Below are 19,448 nucleotides of genomic sequence, written 5' to 3'. Positions count from 1 at the left end.
GTGGCCAATCTTCGTTACTAAGCACCTGGGCCTCGGGGTGACAAGGCCTCGTACCAACTCATTCTAACTTCAACTTTACTTAAACCGTCCCATCCTATATGTGGGCGCTTATCCAAAACCGGCAGATTAGAAGGATTGTCGCCCTCGAAAGCAGAGAAGAGCAAGTTATCGCCCTGTATAGCCCCAGAGACGACCTTGGATTTGAACAGCTAGGTGGGTGATATTCAAAGTTGGGGGAAAGGAGGATTGCTAAGGCTCTATCGCAGATGCCGACAATGATCGCATCTGGGTGAGAACATCGGGCGATGGCGATCCTATAAATCCGCAAAATTGGACATTGCCATCGAGATCCAAAAACATTGCAATCTTATCACTTTTGATATTTACCCAAGCATGGGCAGGCTCTGCCGATTCTTCGGCCAACAAGCAGGCGAGCCGAGAGTTCGGCGTATCTCAAGTCGCTGAGAACCTCTCAACGGCAATGTACTTATTTGGCATTGGTTCGGGATCGCTATTTGCAGGGCCGGTATCTGAATCTATTGGAAGAAACCCAACGTACCTGGTGTCGACCTTTATTTATCTTCTCTTCCTTCTCGGTTCCGGGCTTACTCCCACATTTTCCGGTCAGGTTATATGTCGATATTTCGTTGGTTTCTTTTCTAGCGCGACCCTATCAATAAACGGATCTAGTGTCCGTGATCAATTCCGACCAGTCAAACGCACCTTTGTTTTTCCTGTCATTGCTTGGGCGAATATTGTTGGTAAGTACGCAGAATTAACAACCCCATAAAATACTGACATAACTGGGGGTTAGGCCCGACAGTTGGCCCGATAGTAGGCGGGTGGGTTGTTTCTAACCCAAGCCTAGGCTGGAGATGGACAGAGTTTATTTCTCTCATCATATCAGCCGTAGCATGGGTTATAGCACTTCTCCTTCTCCCTGAAACATATTTGCCAATATTACTAGACTGGAAATCGAGGCAATTGCGACACTACACTGGAGATACACGTTACGCATCTGACCACTCCGCAAGCTCCTCTTTCTTTGGACGGGTGAAAGATATTCTCCCACTCCCTGCAATATTTTTCGCAACAGAGCCGGTGATTGCGGTGCTTGGATGCTATCTGATCCTCTTATACTCCATTTTGTTTACCTTTTTATCCGGATTTGACTACATCTTCACACAAACGTATGGTATGTCCACAGGACAAACAGGATCATGTTTCGCCGCCATCGCAGTAGGTGCCACAGTCGCCTCATTTGCTGCGCCTTGGCTTTACATATGCGCCCGCCAGAAGACCAAATACCAGCATGGCGCCACGGTGCCTCCCGAGTTCCGTCTTTGGCCAGCGATCATTGCCAGCCCTTTCCTCCCAATTTCGCTATTTTGGCTGGGATGGACCAATTATACTACCGTGTCGATGTGGTCCGGCCTTTCTGCTTGCGGACTTTTTGGTATCGTTTTAATTTTTATCTATATTAGTTGCTACGAATACATCATTGATAGCTACGGGAAGCACTCTGCCAGTGCATTAGCAAGCATTACGATGTTGCGATACCTGGTCGCAGGTGGTATGGTCATGGCATCCCGTCCTATGTACGAAGGAATCGGTGTCCATTGGACGATGACCATCCTAGGTTGCGCGTCAATATTACTGGTCCCTATGCCATTACTCTTTAAGAGCTACGGTGTTCAGTTGAGACGGAGAAGCCGGTACGCAGAGAGGCCAGTTAGCCGCACGAACTCGCAGCTTGTATCATCTGATGCTATCCGTGTATAATTAATACTTTTTTCCTTCCAAATAACACTTTGGAATACCTTCGATTGTCCTCGCAAATTTACGCAGTACTTCTCAACATTACTTAGGAGCTAAGCCCGATGGAGCACATGGATGTAGCCAGTAAGATGAATTAAGATCCAACGAGAATGAGATGTGATGTAGGCAAGACTGGGTATCGAAATCCCTAGCGTGGAAGAGGCACAGGCTGCACTTCTTCACCTACCCTATACTCTCGCGCTGAACGTCCCCAAAATCCTTTAATGTGCTCTATCTCTCGCCTGAGTTGACTTGTTTTGGTAAGAAGAAAATTCACCCACGTGGGAATGACATATACTAGTCAGCCTATGATCAAGTAACTCACTGTGCTTTCTACCGGTGTATCTGTATCGCCGCCTTCACGTTTAGCAGCCAAGATACGCATTAAACACGCCATCTATAGCACATTTGCTACTAAACGAGTACTGTATCTATTTGAAGTAGTAACTAGATTGTATTTACCTCATTCGGGTCAGGAATGAAATCTATGATGACCCCCGAGATTATTTAGCCTTTGGAAATACAAGGGTCTCGTCGCTTGGCTTAAGTACAAGATCACAATGCACTAAACAGCTAGAGTGTGCATACTCGGGTAGCTGGTCGATCAATCCCTGGTATGTGCATTGCATAACTTTGCGACCACTTTCGAGGAGAATAACTTCGTCCGCATACGGAAGTAGGGACCCTAAAGACCTTTATATTAACAACCTTACACCAAAGGGCCATATGATATATTCACGGGTATATGTCGCAAGGACCACAGTTGTATTTGTCCGTCGAAAGATCCCATCGTACCCAAATAGGCCCTCGCCAATAATGCGCGTGTTTTGTGCGTCCAGTCCACTGAATGTGTCATCAAGGACTACATTGGGGAGCCGAGAGTAGACTGCGCGCGCAAGAGCCTAGGTTAAGTTAGCATTTAGTCTAGGAAAGTAGACTTTTCGGTTGTTCTCTTACCACTCGCTGTTTTGCCCACCACTGAGGGCTATTCCACTACTGCCAGCAATGTGCATGCTCCCTTGAGGGAATTTGCTTATATCGTCCTCGAGTCCACAAGCCGAGATGGTAAGTTCATACCATTTCCGATCTAATGGCGTCCATCCAGTGATGTTATCCTGGATGGAGCTATTTATGATCCAAGGGTCCAGTGGACAATAAGCTATCTTTTCCGGGGCACGGTACACGGTGCCACGATCAATCTGAGTTTGACCCATGATCGTGCGTAGAAGAACGGATTTTCCACACCCGACTGAACCCACCTCCATAACGATTTTGCCTGTAGGAATGGACAGAGTTAGGTCGTGAACAACGGGAGAGCTTTCAGCTGTCCAAGATATGAACGTGTTCTGGAATGGCACGAATTGGTCGCACGAAACTGATCTTCTAGGGGCCTTGATAGCCCTGGAAACCTGTGAAAGTTCGATACCACCATCTATCAAAAATTCAGATTTTGTATGGGTAGGAAGAAATTCACTTGATCTTTCTCGTAGGCAATAACTCTGAATCCAGTCGAAGCAGCCTATAGACTGTGTTACTGTAGGTAGTGACTGGATGAACGACATTAAAGGAGTTGTCAAGATGGAGATAAGAGACAATGTGGTGAATGCCTGTGCAGTGAGGATCTGCGCATCATGCTTGGCCACAGCTATAATTGTATACACGAGGAAGACTGCGTACGGTGAAAGGTCCACAGAAACAGATGCTGACCAAATCAGAATCCCATTGGGTTAGTGCATTTCTACAATGTTTTCTCTCAGTCAAAGAACACAACTTACATGGCATAACGACTCCTACAAGAAGCTTTCGAAATCGCTTAGAGGCACCGAGTTCGACCTTCCGGCATCGAGTAATGATATCAGATAAGACGACTTCGAGTCCCATCATCTTGACAGCTTTTATATCTTCGAGCATCGTCGTGGTAGCCGCCGAACGTTCCTGGATATGTCCTACTCACTTCTTCTGCGCCTCTCCACACCTAGCGGATACCGGGGTAGTGGCGATAATACACCCCACGGCGATGACGGCCGGGACCATGCAAGCGATATACACTTGATTCTCGAGCAGCCAGATAGCAACTGCCACAGAGATTAGAGAGGCCCAGATCTCATGCAGTGACCGCAAGCTCGATATGATACGTGTCGTGTTCGTACTCACAAGGGCGACCGCCTCCGCATTTTTGGAGTTGGTTGTACCTCGCAGCGCTAGAGTCTGCTCATGAATCATGGCAATAAGACCCGACCGGACGACAGTCGCCAGACGGCTGGCCTGGCGGTAGTATATCGCCGTGGAGACGGCGATTCCCGTGTAAACGAGCGCATATGCCCCTACCAGTGCATATCCGTATTGTTACCCTTTCGCGGTTGTTGAGGAACTCATCCATTCAACAGTGGCAGAAAGCAGAAATGGCTAGCAGAAGGTAAATCCTAAGAGGAGAATTCGAGGGACGATCGCGGAGAGAAGGGGCCGATAGTACGCTCGAAAGGTCGCTTTGATCAGTCGGTACTTCCCGTGGGTGTTGGACCATGTATGCGCCAGGCGCGCCTCTGTAATTTCTCCTAGTAGCGTGGAGTCTATATCTGGCAGGTCGTCTAGACAGATAATGGATTTATAGGCGTTCCAGAACAGCGGGAGCACCCAGGCAAAAAGGTTGCGTCCCCAGAAGCCGTGAATCTCCTCGAGTGTAACATTTCGGTAGACTGGTTGGATGAAGTTCACTCTCCGAGCTGATTCTAGAACAGTAGTCATGATAACAACAATATAGATGACCGTGAAGCGCCCTCGGGGAACTGGAATGGAGGGGATGAGCCATAATGTGCGCAAGTGAGGTATGTATAGGATAGACAAGGCTGAAAAATAAACGATGAGCGTGTCAGTGGGCTGGATTGTTCGTTGGTCCTCGAGAAAAGAAAGAATGATCGCTCCGAGAGAGGTGGCTATGTTAATCGCCGCCGCCGGAGTCGAGATCTTGGTGTGAAGCGCTACGGTTTGCACTTGGTACACCGTGAAGATTGTCTGCAGCACAAAAAGCACATATAGTAGGATCTAGACAGTAAATAAATGTTCCCTTAGCCGATGAGAAATATAAAGTTACCGATTTATAGATTGCAAATCTAAGGGAACTGGACTTCACGGGTGACCGTCGCAGGATCTCGAGCCGAGGGATGAGCCACACTAAGAAAGCGACTGCTGGCAAAATACTGAAAATTGCGTCTTCGAAAAGTAGGGTGAAGTCGAATGATCGACAGGCAATGTCGACTGCAATCTTAAATTGGTTGTCACTATTGATAGGACAAATGTTCGAAATCATCTTGGAATGTATGTTGCTATCTGGTCACGATTTGAAATGGCCAGCTTTTATGTTTCCCGAGCAAGATAAGAGATACTACGTGCTCAAAAGTCCTAAGCCATAGTTCTAAGCCATTGGGAAAGCCTAGCGTGATATCGTAATGGTAATTCATTGACCTTCTTACTGGCTAAAGGCGAGCTGTGCGCGCTTTTAACCTGTCAGATCCCTGCTCTAGTTCTGGAGAGATCAGGATCAGATAGCCGAATGTAAGGGCTTACGATCACTGTCAGCCTCCGTTTCGTCCATGAGCTTTGAAAATAAAAAAAGAGCGCAATTAGTACTTGCAGTAAAGTCCGAATAGCCCATTTTTAGTCAATCTTTCCAAAGAGTCGATTAGGGGGGGAAGTGAGGACAGGGATAATAGGTCAACACGCGCTTATTCGACAAGTTTTAGCCACCAGAATAAAGAAAGCTTGGCTTTTGCTAAGCACTACCAAGCCACTAGGAGTGTTTACGGAGTACGGAGTACACAAAACAGACTTGAATAAAGTACAGTTGATGCAGGGTACGTGCATTAGCGTCCCTTCTCGCCTGATAACGGAGAATCTTGAGGCTGGACCCGGGCCCTTTGGGAATAATTTTACTGGTGTGATTTTTAGCCGCATGCTCATGCCTGCTCCTCCAGGATCCATTCCTGGAAGAGCGGGAATAAGACGAATTGAACCTCCCAGTGCCCATCTCGCATTCTTTGCTCCGGCCGTAGATAACCGGACCAGGTTTAACGCCACCCAAATTACCCTGCGAGTGAGACTATCTCCTCCGGTGTCTGTGTGCTGCACACATTAGGCTTGCGTATCCCTGTAGGGCACGTACCGACTTGCGCAGCGCATGGAAGGTAGCCTGCGCATGAGCCTCTAACACAGGCGGAACTTGCTCCGGCGCCGACGCCCGCAAGCCATACTCGGCTACACAGAGATAGCGCACTTTTGCGTCGGCGAGTTGGAAGGCCTCGGGAATAGCATTCTGGCTTGGGAAATACCACACAGAGTGTCACAGGACCGCTCTATCGAAGGGACGGTTGTTGAAATCATCGCGCAGTAGGCTGGAGATGTCCACACGTCGAAACTCAATCGTGGCCAGCGCGAGCACTAGGCTCGATTCGCCTTGCCCGCATCCCACATCTAGCGCACATGAGGCGGGTTCAATCTGGCAGATGGGGCTAAGAAGAAGTTTGTGCTGGAATATCGGTTCCACGATAGACTCGCGTGCTTGCTCGTCGTGGAGATAGCTTGCTAAGAGGGTATCCATTTGGTAGTACCAAAGTATGACCAGTGATTAGATATATATAAATCGGTAAGAAGACTACCACTCACATGCAAGCAACTTCGATTTCTTGAAACGTAGGAGATTTATATCATGTTTCTTCCAAGATCCCGCACTCAAAAGAGTAGTAGTGCATATAGCAACATCTATGGATTCATTATAAGGGATGGGGTAGTTTTGGATATTTGATATCAACGCTCCACGGCATAGAATATTCATGTTAAAAATAGGTATATCTGATATCTATAACACGAAATGTGACAAGGTACTGCCCTAATTGGATGCAACCTCCATATACTAAGTCACCTGTGGGCAATGTTCGCCCATGGATGGTGACACTCGGAAAAGTAGAGCCACTTTTCCTAAGCCAGTCCCGCTTCTGTGTTTCCTACCTCTGATTCCGTCCTTTCGAGGCGGATAAGGAAAATGATCGTTGCCATCGCGCCATATAAGGCAGCCGAAATCAGGTATGGCATACTCAGCCAGGCACCACCCAAGTCTATTCCCCAGCGGAAGGCCCACGACATCACTGGTCCAGCTAAGAGTGAGCCGAGAGTATCCATCAGGGCCAAGGCGCTGTACAATGTGCCTATCATTGTTGGTTCCGTCAAGGAACTGATCAGGCTTCGGGCAAAAGTCCCGAATCCTGACCCTATGGTATAAATTGCAACTCCTACTTTTTTCAAATTCAAATCATTAGGAATGGTACACACAATGATGTTGAGAGTGACAAAATATAGTGGAAATTAGCCCTATAATTTTAATAATTCTAAATAAAAACTTAAGCACCTAAGAATAATAATTGAGTTGGGCCAGGGCGGCCTGAACAGGACCTTCCTTACAGAGTTCAGGAATCCCTGCTTCTGACGCCGAGGACTCGGAACCTTCATAGTACTGCTGGCATATGATTGACTCCAAGAGACGTAGTTGCGGTGCAGCGCTAATGAAATACCCAATTCCCATCAGAAGGTATATAAGAGCATAGAATATAGCAGGACGCCAGTAGACAATGCTAACATCATTATGTTGATCTGGACCCGAGTCTATTATAGACTGATTGACCGAGGGATACTATGACTGTTCTATCGTTTCGTGATAAGTCTTTTTTTTCTCCAAGTGTAGATTGAATGAATATTGGAAAAAGGTTCGCACTGGCCAGAAGAGGGGTTTTGGAACGGAGTGAAGGGAGAAGTACATAGTCGTTGAGATGAGATAGCAAGCAAGTACGATAGATACCGATACATACTATGACCAACATACCAACATGGCCGTGTCTCGGGAGATCCGACGGGCCACCCGGGTAGCCCCACCTTTCTCCCACGCGGTCCGTTGCGACGCATTGTGATAGCAATCGCGGTACTTCTAGACAAAACAAACAAAACATAAATGACATGTGAACTACACTGCACACTCAGACTTGAACTAGGAAGGTCAACTATTCCCTACTTTATAGTAAAGCTAACGCTAATGAAATACTGCCTTCTACTCAACCATTCCTATATACAACTATGTTTGGAGAAACAGAGACCAACTACTCTCGAGTGTCCTCAAGCGATAGAGGGCCAGATGAGCCCACCCTGGAAGAGGAACGGCCTCCCCCTGACCATTCTTGTCAGTTTCCTGGTGGGCCTGATCTTTGGTTCTATCTTCTCAACCTTGGCGATTGCGGCTATCAACCATATCTACCTTAGCGTCAATACCACCGGGACTGTACCTCTTACAAATGTAAGAGACGTCAATTTCATAAACGACTGCGGTAACTCGTTAGCCAAAGCGCGCCCCCGGGGTTGTGCATTCGATACCATGATGCATCTGCCAGGACGCCCGCCTGACTGATAGGTTTGTGGCGGAGGGAAAATGGGCCTGGTGTGCTGACCGACACGTATAGCACCTCATTCCGTATGTGTTGGAACAAGGTGAGCATGAAGTGGCATCTGCGGCGGACAACTACCATCGTTCCCACTGCTTCTACACCTGGGAGGTGGTGGTGCGCGCGCTTCGCAATCGCAGTCCCATGGTGGAAGAAATGATGTCTTACGACCATGTCATGCACTGTAGGATGATGGTGCTGCAGCCTGTGCGGGTGAACTCAACCATAGGTGTGGAAATTCACCGAGAATATACGCGCTGTGCGTTTTACGAGACGTGGATTCACAATTTGCCGGAAGATGAATATTCCTTCAGAGACTAAGCGCAATATGCCCTTGGCTATACATTTATGGTTCTCCTTTTTCTTATCTGTCAGATATAAACGTAGTGTGGAAGGTAGACCGTAAATCCACTAATTTAATTTAAGCTCTACGCCACCCTATCCATAACTGGTAACTTGCGAGACTCCTTCAGGGCAGGCATATATTATCGAGCGAAAGGTACAATTGTAGGTATCAAAATCTTGCGACATATCTTCCTATCTTCCTGGCGTTCGGATCAAGCTCGATGTACACGTCAGATCAGCTATCTAGTATAGAGAAATAAGGCATGCATTCAATAGACGGCTAGCTAGATGGATGATTATAGTGTGTTTCAAAATTGGTCGGGTAGGATGGGTGGCCCACCCGCTGGTGAATACGTTAGCTAGAATCGAGGGTATAAAATCAATAGGTGCCCAGAAAGACGATATACTTTACTAATATACTTTACTAGATTGAAGCATTTAAATTCAATATGTAGAGATGGGGTAGCGGCTCGCTTGCGCAATATGTTAGTGAGCAGGACCGTAACCACCCTCATAAAGCGCGGCACCTCCGCGGCCTAAAATCCGGTATATATACTGGTACATATGTAGGTAAGGTACTAGATATCAGTCCATTGGTCACTGAAAGAGACAGAACTATATATAGCATATTCAAAATATATTTCAAGGCTCAGACTTTGCCTGTTGACCGCATGCTCATCCAGCCCGGGAGCCCGAAGGCCAAAGTAGTAGGGCGGTTGAGACCTCGGATTACCAGAGAGCTCAAAAGAGTTTCTTCATTGCGTTGAAATATGGAAAGAATTAAAATAGAGATGGATTGCTATTGAATAAACGTACGTACGTACCCTATGCTACATAAACCGAAGAAACAAAGGAAAAAAAAAAAAATAGTATGTGTCGTCAATCAGGTCATCAACGTTTCATGGGTTGCTCGTAAGCCCTCGTGATGATGGTTTTAGATGCGATCAATTTATTCTCGACACACACATCGGAAACGCCAGTGCTGTAAAAAGTAATGAGTCGCCAGCGTTGATTTGAGTTTGGTGGTCTTGATATAAAAAGAAGAAGAAGAAGAAAAAGAAGAACCGAAGAAAAAAACGAAAGAAAAAGGGAAAACTGGAAAAAAGACGGTGCGGGCTGCAGGCGAAAATGGGGCTCACCTGACTCTGATTGGTCAGGACAGCTGCTCCTCCAAACTGCAGTCGAGTCTCCGATTCATATCGACACTTTTCCCTTTCAACCTGATTCCCCCTCTATACGTTTGTTTCTCTATTTCGATATTTCTTTTTTTAAAAACAGCATTACCACTATCCTCCCTATTACCCTCGTCCGAACTCATTTACTCTCCCTGGATTCTCCCCCGAATTTCTTATTCCTCAAGAATTTCCCTCCATCTGCCACTATACTACGTCACTGAGATAATAGCGCCGGCGTCTCATCTCTCTGTGTAACGCTTCTTACGGATCCCTTCTTTTCCCCTGATGACCGCTCGTGTCTCGGGCAGTCTTCTCACCCGCCGCGATGGATAATGCAAACCTGTGGACCCGCCGGACAAAGTTAGTCGTGTGCCCCTCACCCAGGTTGACCATTGTAACTTATATCGGTGTTTTCCCCCCCGTTTTATTAGCTCGTCCAAGTTGTCCCTGTCTACGTCCGGAGCGGACGCGAAAGACAGTGCCCGTGTCGAACTGCCCCGCCCATCCAAGCGGTTCGGACCCGACAGCTCGCATGGCCGCTCGAATCCATTTAACGCAATATCCCCATTATCCGGCGGCGTTTCCTCCCCATCCACCAATGCCTCCTCCGCCTTCGGCCTGGGGTCCGGCGCATTCGCCTCTTTCGGTGCGCCGAAGACTCCCGGTGGCTCCGAGTTGAAAACACCCGGACGGGAGGTACCCTTGGAACACGATGAGGCTACCCGCAAGGCCTTTGAGAACCACTCCGTCGCTGCTCCTGGTGAGCATCCGTTGAAGTCTACGTGGATCGTCTGGTACCGCCCCCCGACACCCAAATACTCCGACTATGAAAAGTCCACCGTGCCGCTCGCTTCGATGTCTTCGGTAGAGAGCTTCTGGGCGGTGTACTCTCATCTTAAACGTCCCTCTCTTCTTCCTACGGTTTCCGACTACCATATCTTCAAGAAGGGGATCCGCCCCGTCTGGGAAGATGAGGCGAACAAGCGGGGAGGTAAGTGGATCGTACGTTTCAAGAAGGGGGTTTCCGATCGATACTGGGAGGATCTCCTTTTGGCTATGGTTGGGGACCAGTTTGCAGAGGCCGGGGATGAAGTCTGCGGCGCTGTGCTGAGCGTCCGAGGCGGTGAGGATGTTTTGAGTGTTTGGACGAGGATTGACGGGGGGCGCAATATCAAGATCAGGTATGCCCAAAAAACCTGCTTTATTTCACCGTGCGGTATATCTAACTTAATTCCAGAGAAACGATCAAGCGCCTGCTTTCTTTCCCGGCAGACACCAACATCATCTGGAAGAGCCACGACGACAGTATTGCACAGCGTTCTGCTATTGACCAGGCTCGCCACGACAAGACTTCCACTGGCACTGGTCATCAAGAACGGCGGCGTACAGGCCAAGATGACTCGGACAAGGCCAAACCGGCTGTGGCCCTATGAACGGATCCATAATCCCAGCCTGGCCTTGGGCCCTGTATAGTAAACCCGAAAAAAAAAACCTTCAATCACGAATCATTGGGACGCGTTTGGGTCTTAGGGGCGGTGGGGCATCGAGGCGAACTAAGCGGTTTGATTTGATTTATGTCTTGAGTGAACTCATCTGTGCTATGTGTTTCTTTTTTTTGTGTCTACCGAGCTCATGCGTGATGTTTTTCCTTTATGTACCCAACATGAATGCAGCACCAGCTGCTATTGGTTTTCTCGCCTGGGAGTATTGTCTATCCTTCGCGTGATGAAATGGTTTACTATGTGAAGTAAAGCCCTTTCATATAGACTTAGTCTATTCGACGTTAGGGCTCTGCTAGATATTCTAACTACAAATATGTATGCGTAAGGCCACCAAAGATATCGGTGTATGCTCCCGGGAATATGGGTACAATAAGGTATATGCAGGCCAGACACCCCGGTAACTAATGTAGGGTTGTTTATTGTTCCCACTATTGGGCTATTGGGGCGTTGAGCTATTGTTGTGAATAGTGTCAATAAGGTAAAAAGGTATGCATAAAGCAAATCACTGAGACGATGAAACCAACCCCTTGGAACATATTAAATCTATTCATTTATTCCAATATTCCAATATAATTATCAAACAATGAATGTCTATATGCCTAAATCCTCAGGCGCCAATCTGTGCTGACCGCCCTACGGCCCAGATGACGATGCCGGCGTACTTGCGTTTGGATGAGAAAAAAAAAAAGTGACAATAGACAAACAATTAATTGGAATGGGATCTATGCAATGCAGATTGTCATGACATTGTGGCTGCCTTCATGCCTGTGTTTAAAAACCTAGTCGACCTCTTCTCTAACTTGTCCCCGCGACGCCAACGCGAGACCGAAGATCAACGATCTGCTGTTGAACAGGCTCGACCACCGCCCTCGACCCCTCCTCGTTCTCAACCAGCTGGATCCGGTCATAATCCCTTTACTCTGCTATCTGACGAACTTAACCTGACCGAAACCACCTCTCCCAAAAACGCTGGGATCGCCCCTCTTCCAACGGTGTGTATGCTCCCGTATCTCCATGCGCGTCCCGCCGATATTTGCTCTTTGGCCGTTATGATAACTCGACCTTGCGCAATCTCCTCGTCTTGCACACTTATATCTTGGCTTTGCTTGTTCTCTTATTGCAAGCTATCCTCGCAAATTCGACTTAGGACTAATTGATCTTATCAGGTTGTTCATAGTTATGTCGATACTTTTTCGTCCCCAACTGGATCTACAACCGCAGACGAACCATTGCGCACACGTTCCTCCCACCATTTTCTAAGTCCCATTACCCGGTTAGACATGTCCCATCGGAACCCACAGTCTTTCCCTGCCGGCAGGCAAAAGCTGACACCCCTACCCGTTCCCAGGCAGGGTGATTCGTCGCCGATGTTGAACAAGGACCAGCAGAAGGATTCCCAGAATCGGCAAGATGAGGCACGTTTGCTCGGAGCCAGATATCCGTATGTTCTACGAGTGTGTGTGTGTGTGTGTAATCGTTCGAGATATTTTGGCTAACCAGCTTTTTCTGTGTGCGCTTGATAGTGACTCCAATGCTGTCAAGATAAAGCCCGGAGCATTTCATGCTAGGAACAAGAAGCCAGGGGTAAATGCCCGCATTCATATTCATGACTATGACATCCCATCTGATCCTCGGTCACAGTCTAGCTTCGCGCCGTCCCCCGTAAACAAACTTGCACAGAATGCCCGAAGCAGCGGTCCGATCCGCTCTTACGGAGGATCAAATCAACAAACTTCACGGATGAAGTCGCGCCACTCTGAGGATGAATTCGAAGAGTCGAGTCGGCCTACCAAGATGCGGCGCCAAAGTGAAATTAGTGAAACCATCGACCTCACAGCTCCAGTGAACCGAGCAACAGATCAATTGGAACTGCCCACTCTCTCCCAACCAGGTGCAACTCGTCGCAACCGACATGAAGGTTCCAGGGGCGCGGAGAATAACGTCCAAGCAGCGCAAAGCTCTATTCGTCCTCGGCATGGCCAATTTTCTTCTATAGACTCTCGGGATGAACGGTTTACTGAAACAGCAGCACAGCAACGGCGTCAAGCGAGATCTGCGGATCCCCGTCCGTCTCAGGTTAATGACAAATCTCACCAGGCTAATGAGGCCGTTGTTATTGGGAGCATTGAAGATGGACCAAAGAGAGCTGGTTGGAATCGCACTGCAGTTTCTTCGACGAACGTCCATCGTCCTGTCAACGGCAGGGAAAGTCCAGATGAGCTTCAGGGCGACATCACCACACATCCAGTACCGAGACCCTTCTCAGGAACACAAATTCAAACCACTCGCCCATCCAAACCCGGAATGCACACATCACCAACGACTCGAAAACGCTCCCCATCCGATACCCGAACTCCAGACTTTTCGCCGCCATCACACGCTACAAAAAAGGCTAAGGTCTCTCAAAAGAACTCTGATAAGAAACACCTATTGCGCTACTTCCGAACCGGCTCCTTCGGCAAATCTTGCGACATGAAGGAATTCGTCTCCATTTATTCAGACAAGGAAGGCCTTGAACTTCGCGGGAATGCACTCGGCCAGGGTAACACAATGTCAATATCTTTTCAGCAAATCCGTCAAATTTTCATCGGCGAGCCCCCCAGCCGGAAAGTGAGAATCAAAATGCTACAAAGTTGTGCCCAAGCAGACGACCAGCTCGACGTTGAGTTTTGGACCGCCGACGAGAAACTCAAGTTCCTGGAAGTCTTGAAACAAGCCAATAATAAGGCTCAGCGTCTTATGAAAGAGATGTAGGTTTTATCCGCTATCTTTTAGATAAGTTCGCAGTTCACTAACATCAGAATAGGAAATGGATGGACAAAGCTTTTTTGAAATACGAAAAGCAATTCCCACCGGAGAACAAGCTGCCCAAGACGCGGCTTCTTGATGACTTGGTGGAAGACCCCGATCCTGCGCACTCTCCTCCTCCCTCGCGACGACCCAAACTTTCAAAGTCCTTGAGAGATGACCATGGTGAAGTCAACAATGCCAATCTACTTGAGATCAAACGCTCTGCCCAGGAAAAGGGAAAATATGGAAACGGCATTGATCCCCAAGCGTATGCCAAAGAGCAACAAAATTCCCTACCTCTTGATAACGACACTGAGGTCGATGTTCGATCTACCGTCAACCCACCGGAACGCGAAACCCGGTCATCTACCCGCCGTGTCGTTAACAAGCCCGGCGTATCGAATGGAGACATTACATCCGAAGCACACTCGAGCTCACTTCTCAGGAATGATTCTTTCAGGTACAAGTGGAAGAAACCGTTGGTGTATCCGCGAACTGGAAAGAAGAAGGCCGAAGTCACACTTGAGGATCGTGAACGGTTACTTCGGGATGACTTCCTGAACGATAACCTGATCGCCCTGTACATGCGTTTCCTTCAGGATCACCTCGAACGCACCAACAAGGAGGCTGCCAAACGAATCTACTTCTTCAACACCTACTTCTTTGCGACTCTCACGAACACCCCACGGGGGGACCGTGGAATCAACTACGGTGGCGTTGAGAAGTGGACTCGGAACGTCGATCTCTTCAGTTATGATTATATCGTCGTTCCCATCAATGAGAATGCGCATTGGTATGTTGCAATTATTTGCAACTTGCCAAGTTTGTCTCTTGGTTTTGCCAACGGCGTAGAGCCGGTTCAAACACCGACTCTACAGAAAGAATTATCCAATGCGTCTGAGAGTGAGATCCAGGAAATTGAAGAGACCCCTGAGCCGGAACAGAGGTCAAAGTCAGAGCCCGAAGCTTCTAACAGGACCAGTCAACCTCGTGAGATTCCAAAGGGGTCTGAGACCAGGGGGGGCATTGCTTCCCTGCAGATTGAGCGGGATGAGCATGCGATCCTTGATACACCCGACCAGCACCCACTTCCACTCCCGAATCTCTCCAAATTCGCAGCCCAAAAACTCGCCCAGGACCAAGCCGCGGCGTCACAACCAACAAACAAATCCAAGAAGAAGAGAACTGGGTTAAAGTTGGATCCCAACCAAACAACGATCATCACATTTGATTCCCTCGACATGCCTCGCTCCCCTACCATCAAAATCCTCCGCGAGTACATCTGCCGCGAAGCAGTGTCTAAACGCGGCTTGGAACTCGACCCAACCGAAGTCAAGGGCATGCGAGCACGCGACATCCCTCTTCAGCCCAATTTCTGGGACTGCGGTCTTTATCTGCTGGCATACTTGGAGAAGTTTGTTCAAAGCCCTGATTGGTTCATCACGAAGGTGCTACAGCGGAGTATGAGTTCTAACGATGACTGGCCCCCACTAGGCTCTGGTCTCCTGAGATACCGTTTTGGCAAGTTCCTGGACGAACTGTACGAGGAACAGCGGCAAGCCGATGAACCAGTCATGGCAGCCAGACGACCCGTTTCATTCCTGCTTGGCCCGCCCCTCCCTTGTCAAGAAGAACTTGCGGATGTCGATGTGATACCTGAGTCTCAGCATGATACAGATCCTTCAAAGGACCCTGCGAAAACTGCCGATTCAAAGTCCGAAGACTCGAGTGAAGGGTCAACCACGGACCAGATGCATCTCTTACCTACCGAGAAACGCCTGAAGCCACACAAAACATCCTCCAACTCACCTACAGACACAAAGTCGCAAAATCGCCATGTTGCTCCACCAAGGGAGGAACCCATCATCCAAGTACCTGGTAGCCAAGAAGAGCCCGAAGTACGAAACACACCGCCCCCTACAAGAAAAGAACGAAGGAAACACAGCCCACGAGGCCCTTCGCGAAAGAAATGAGTCTGTGCATCCAACTGATACAGCCCTATTGTCTAAGATAATCTCGACATCTGAACGCAGTACCGGCTGGACCGGAACTGACCGTCTACTTCATGAATCAATATGTTCACTGTTGTTTTAGCGTTGTAATCCGTGTGCGTCATGGCATGTCCAGCGCATAGCCCTGCGTCGGCGTTCAATAAGAGAAGGATAGTGTTTTTGTTTCATGTCTTTACAACCATAGCATCAGATACCATCGTCCGCGTCGCAATGCGAATTTCATCGTTATTTTTCGGCAAAGTACCAATAATAACTACATATAATCAGACACACTTGAATGAGCTACCACTCACTCTCATTCGCCCCAACCCCAACCCACCACGCCATCTTATCCCTCTTAAACGACTCAAAATCCCATTCCGTATCCTCGAGCATATCCTTCCCAGCAGTCCACACATAAGTCACAGCCGAAACCTCCTCCTTCCCCTTATCAGTAACCTCAGCACCTGTCGCATTCAACATTTCGCGCAGCTGGCTCTCGGCAGTCCCCCCCCTCAGCAGAATGACTGTTATCACTACGCGCCTCCTGCAGTGTGCGCACAACAACTGGTTTCTTCTCATACTCAGAGCCCTCGAACCTATCCAGTCGGTGAACGTCGCCGTCTGTTAGTCCTGACACGAGAGTTCCTATGACTGATGTCCCAGCACTGATTTCTGGTGCAGATAACTTCTCCGTCTCGGTTGCTGTCTCTGGAACTTCGACAATCCCTGGGTAATCGGCGTTCTGCACGCGATGTCGTCGGTAACCGTGTAGAATGGCCGGTTGGAAGTGGAGCATGGCTTTTTGCCAGGGTTCTGGGTTTTCCTGGCCGTGGATTACTTTGTGCAGGATTTGCGGGACCATTAGGGTTCCTAGAAGGTTTTTAGCTTTTGCTTTCTCTTGATTCGTGAGGGACTTACCATAGAAAAAGAGGACGTGGTCGCCCATGGTGTTTGGTGTGGGGTTGCGCTTAGTGAGTTTGTTGGTTATTGTATGAGGGTTGAGCGAGGGTCCGAGATAGTGAATTCTATGGAATTGAGGTAATATATGGAATTTGCAAGTCCGGCAGAAGCGTAGTGTATAAAGAAAATCATAAAAGAGAGAAGACCGAAGCCATGGGTTATCTATGCGGAGATGACAGCCCCGGTCTATAGATGCCGCTTATCGATAAGACCCAAACATCCAAACAGGCCCAGCTGGCTTCATCTTCTCAATTCGACCCCAAAACACACCATGCATTCCTCCTTGAACCGCATCCAGTCCGTATTCGGCTTCTTTACTACAGTCGCGCTGGTCGTCAGCGCACTGGCAGCCGTCTCGGTCATCCTCTTCCCAGCAGACGAGACTAATGCCTCAGTGCAACTGAAGAACGTCCAGGTGTAAGTTGAAATCGCGATTTCCTTTCTCCCTCCAAACCTATACTCCCCCGAGATAAAAAAAAAGTAAACCCACATTTACTAATACTCATTGCCGGTACAACAGTGTCAAAGGCCGACCACACTATTACTCAACCAAACGCGAAGAATACGCCCAGCTCCGCTTCGACCTAGACGCCGACCTAAGCCCCCTCTTCAACTGGAACACAAAACAGCTTTTCGTCTACGTCTACGCTACCTACTCCTCCTCCGATATCCCCGGCTCGCAAGTCCGCCTCTCGGAGTCCATCATCTGGGACACTATCATCCCCGCGACCCCGTCGCCGTATTCGTGGGATATCCTCAAAGATCAGGTCCTAGCGCTTTTTCCCTCATCAGTTACATCTGAGGCTGTGTCCGCTGCGAAGAGGAATGCCAAGCGCCATGCTAAGTCGGCTAAGGCGGCTAAGAGTAAGAAGGAGGCTCTTGCGCCCGGGGTTCTGAGACTGCGTGGTCAGAAGGGTAAGTACCAGATCAGTGATATCACTGGTCGTCTGGCGGAACGTCAGAATGTTACTCTTCATGTTGGATGGAATGTTCAACCTTGGGTTGGGGCTTTGTTGTGGGCGCCTAGTACCGGTGCGGCGCCTAGGACTGCGGGGACCATTGTTAGCAGTGCGCCTTTTGATTTCCCCGAAGTGAAGGATACTAAGAAGGCTGCTGCGGAGAAGAGGGCTAAGGAGGCCGAGAAGGTGGAAAAGGCGAATGTATAGGCTTCTTTTGAGTTGGGTCTATTGAGATAGGGGAGTTGGGATCTACCTGTTTTTTTATTTACTTTTGGGAGCTTCTAGAATGCTCACCTCCTACAATTGCATTTTGAAAAATGATACATATGGAACACCTCGTCATCGGAGCGGAAGTCAATCATTCTTGTTTTATTGTTTCAGAGGGGTCCGGTTACACTCAAATGAAAAACAAGGATCGACGTGATGGATATAGTAGCAGAGGTAGAGGCTCGCTTAGGTTCAAAGTCGTAAGAGAATGCCGACCGTCGACGGACGAGGTCAAGCATGTCGAAGAAGAGAGTTCGGCGGCATCGAAAGAAAATCACATGGTACCGTAATTAAGGTCTGCGGGTGTATGACGATGACCTCCATTCTGGATGCGGTCGGAGTAGACGCCCGGTGCGGGCCGTTGAGAGGCACGAGTCAGTGGATCGCGATCCCGACGATCATAATAGACGTATTCTAAATAGAAGGCATGGATGTGTCCGGGGAAGTAGCTGGGAGATATGGTTAGTTTTCGAATACAACAGGAGTCTGGATATCTAGTATATCTAGTATAACACTCACCCAAGAATTGTGAGCAGGACGTTGATCCAGAAGTCAACTCCGCAGCCTGCAATCATAAAGACACCAAGAGGAGGAACTGTTTGGTGGTTTGTTAGCGGGTCATTCTAGTGGGGATGGGTTGATACGTGTAAATTGAGGGGCGATCAGGGACCACTATGTGGGGTGTTTTTTTTTTTTGGTGGTGGTTTTCCAGGTAGCAGAAAGAATTGACTTACTGAATAAGGTGATGATGATCAAACAAAGCGTCGAGCAAGCACCGGCCATGATTGTGGTAGTGTTTGAGTTTGATGTATGCGATGTTATTGTTCACGTTTAACAGATCGAGGTCTGAAATCGGTAGTGGCCAGGAAACTGAGGACAATTGCAAAGAGGAGGATGAAGATATAAATAGGAATGTTGTCACCCGCAGGGGAGTTAAGGTGTTTCATCTTGATCTTGGCCACTACGTCACGACTGGGGACTTGAAAGGGAACCAGGTGGTAGGGCTGAGGCAGCCGTGAAGCTGATTTGCTGGAACTGACCATGACGTCATCCAGAACTATCACCGCCACATGCCACAGTGAATAGATGTGGCTGGTGTCTGTGTATATGGCAAGTACACTTGACCGGGCAGGTACAGGCAGGTACGTTGGAAGGACTT

General features: G+C 48.4%; 11 protein-coding genes across 11 annotated transcripts; 6 read left to right on the top strand and 5 right to left on the bottom strand.

Annotated features, from left to right (window-relative positions):
- Nucleotides 1-98: 98 nt before the first annotated feature.
- Nucleotides 99-1,782, top strand: N7537_005495 (MFS transporter; the record flags this gene model as incomplete). Its single annotated transcript, XM_056896552.1, has 3 exons — nucleotides 99-213; nucleotides 267-761; nucleotides 815-1,782. 3 exons carry the CDS (start codon nucleotides 99-101, stop codon nucleotides 1,780-1,782), a joined length of 1,578 nt encoding a protein of 525 aa, XP_056752337.1.
- Nucleotides 1,783-2,680: 898 nt separating this feature from the next.
- N7537_005494 (ABC transporter integral membrane type 1) lies at nucleotides 2,681-3,729 on the bottom strand (the record flags this gene model as incomplete). The annotated part of the gene is made up of 3 exons (XM_056896551.1): nucleotides 2,681-2,720; nucleotides 2,776-3,520; nucleotides 3,594-3,729. The coding sequence occupies 3 exons, from the start codon at nucleotides 3,727-3,729 to the stop codon at nucleotides 2,681-2,683; spliced, it is 921 nt and encodes a 306-aa protein (XP_056752336.1).
- Nucleotides 3,730-5,897: 2,168 nt separating this feature from the next.
- N7537_005493 (S-adenosyl-L-methionine-dependent methyltransferase) lies at nucleotides 5,898-6,412 on the bottom strand (the record flags this gene model as incomplete). Its single annotated transcript, XM_056896550.1, has 3 exons — nucleotides 5,898-5,930; nucleotides 5,978-6,131; nucleotides 6,159-6,412. 3 exons carry the CDS (start codon nucleotides 6,410-6,412, stop codon nucleotides 5,898-5,900), a joined length of 441 nt encoding a protein of 146 aa, XP_056752335.1.
- A 441-nt stretch (nucleotides 6,413-6,853) lies between these two features.
- Nucleotides 6,854-7,090, top strand: N7537_005492 (uncharacterized protein; the record flags this gene model as incomplete). The annotated part of the gene is made up of 1 exon (XM_056896549.1): nucleotides 6,854-7,090. The coding sequence occupies one exon, from the start codon at nucleotides 6,854-6,856 to the stop codon at nucleotides 7,088-7,090; it is 237 nt and encodes a 78-aa protein (XP_056752334.1).
- A 903-nt stretch (nucleotides 7,091-7,993) lies between these two features.
- Nucleotides 7,994-8,618, top strand: N7537_005491 (uncharacterized protein; the record flags this gene model as incomplete). The annotated part of the gene is made up of 2 exons (XM_056896548.1): nucleotides 7,994-8,152; nucleotides 8,316-8,618. The coding sequence occupies 2 exons, from the start codon at nucleotides 7,994-7,996 to the stop codon at nucleotides 8,616-8,618; spliced, it is 462 nt and encodes a 153-aa protein (XP_056752333.1).
- A 1,524-nt stretch (nucleotides 8,619-10,142) lies between these two features.
- Nucleotides 10,143-11,250, top strand: N7537_005490 (eukaryotic translation initiation factor 4E; the record flags this gene model as incomplete). The annotated part of the gene is made up of 3 exons (XM_056896547.1): nucleotides 10,143-10,177; nucleotides 10,249-10,998; nucleotides 11,055-11,250. 3 exons carry the CDS (start codon nucleotides 10,143-10,145, stop codon nucleotides 11,248-11,250), a joined length of 981 nt encoding a protein of 326 aa, XP_056752332.1.
- A 1,349-nt stretch (nucleotides 11,251-12,599) lies between these two features.
- Nucleotides 12,600-16,082, top strand: N7537_005489 (uncharacterized protein; the record flags this gene model as incomplete). Its single annotated transcript, XM_056896546.1, has 3 exons — nucleotides 12,600-12,760; nucleotides 12,843-14,069; nucleotides 14,126-16,082. The coding sequence occupies 3 exons, from the start codon at nucleotides 12,600-12,602 to the stop codon at nucleotides 16,080-16,082; spliced, it is 3,345 nt and encodes a 1,114-aa protein (XP_056752331.1).
- Nucleotides 16,083-16,403: 321 nt separating this feature from the next.
- On the bottom strand, nucleotides 16,404-17,049 carry N7537_005488 (gamma-glutamylcyclotransferase family protein; the record flags this gene model as incomplete). The annotated part of the gene is given in 3 exon segments (XM_056896545.1): nucleotides 16,404-16,627; nucleotides 16,638-16,973; nucleotides 17,022-17,049. 3 exon segments carry the CDS (start codon nucleotides 17,047-17,049, stop codon nucleotides 16,404-16,406), a joined length of 588 nt encoding a protein of 195 aa, XP_056752330.1.
- A 285-nt stretch (nucleotides 17,050-17,334) lies between these two features.
- N7537_005487 (signal peptidase complex subunit SPC3) lies at nucleotides 17,335-18,229 on the top strand (the record flags this gene model as incomplete). Its single annotated transcript, XM_056896544.1, has 2 exons — nucleotides 17,335-17,480; nucleotides 17,584-18,229. The coding sequence occupies 2 exons, from the start codon at nucleotides 17,335-17,337 to the stop codon at nucleotides 18,227-18,229; spliced, it is 792 nt and encodes a 263-aa protein (XP_056752329.1).
- A 334-nt stretch (nucleotides 18,230-18,563) lies between these two features.
- On the bottom strand, nucleotides 18,564-19,072 carry N7537_005486 (YqaE/Pmp3 family membrane protein; the record flags this gene model as incomplete). Its single annotated transcript, XM_056896543.1, has 3 exons — nucleotides 18,564-18,738; nucleotides 18,809-18,884; nucleotides 19,024-19,072. 3 exons carry the CDS (start codon nucleotides 19,070-19,072, stop codon nucleotides 18,564-18,566), a joined length of 300 nt encoding a protein of 99 aa, XP_056752328.1.
- Nucleotides 19,073-19,107: 35 nt separating this feature from the next.
- N7537_005485 (Branched-chain alpha-ketoacid dehydrogenase kinase/Pyruvate dehydrogenase kinase N-terminal) lies at nucleotides 19,108-19,332 on the bottom strand (the record flags this gene model as incomplete). The annotated part of the gene is made up of 1 exon (XM_056896542.1): nucleotides 19,108-19,332. One exon carries the CDS (start codon nucleotides 19,330-19,332, stop codon nucleotides 19,108-19,110), a length of 225 nt encoding a protein of 74 aa, XP_056752327.1.
- Between the last annotated feature and the right edge of the window lie 116 nt (nucleotides 19,333-19,448).

The sequence above is a fragment of the Penicillium hordei genome (genome assembly GCF_028827395.1).
Source record: "Penicillium hordei strain IBT 12815 chromosome Unknown utg000003l_segment0_segment0, whole genome shotgun sequence".
Taxonomy (NCBI): Eukaryota; Fungi; Ascomycota; class Eurotiomycetes; order Eurotiales; family Aspergillaceae; genus Penicillium; species Penicillium hordei.
This window is presented reverse-complemented; position numbering and strand designations above follow the sequence as displayed.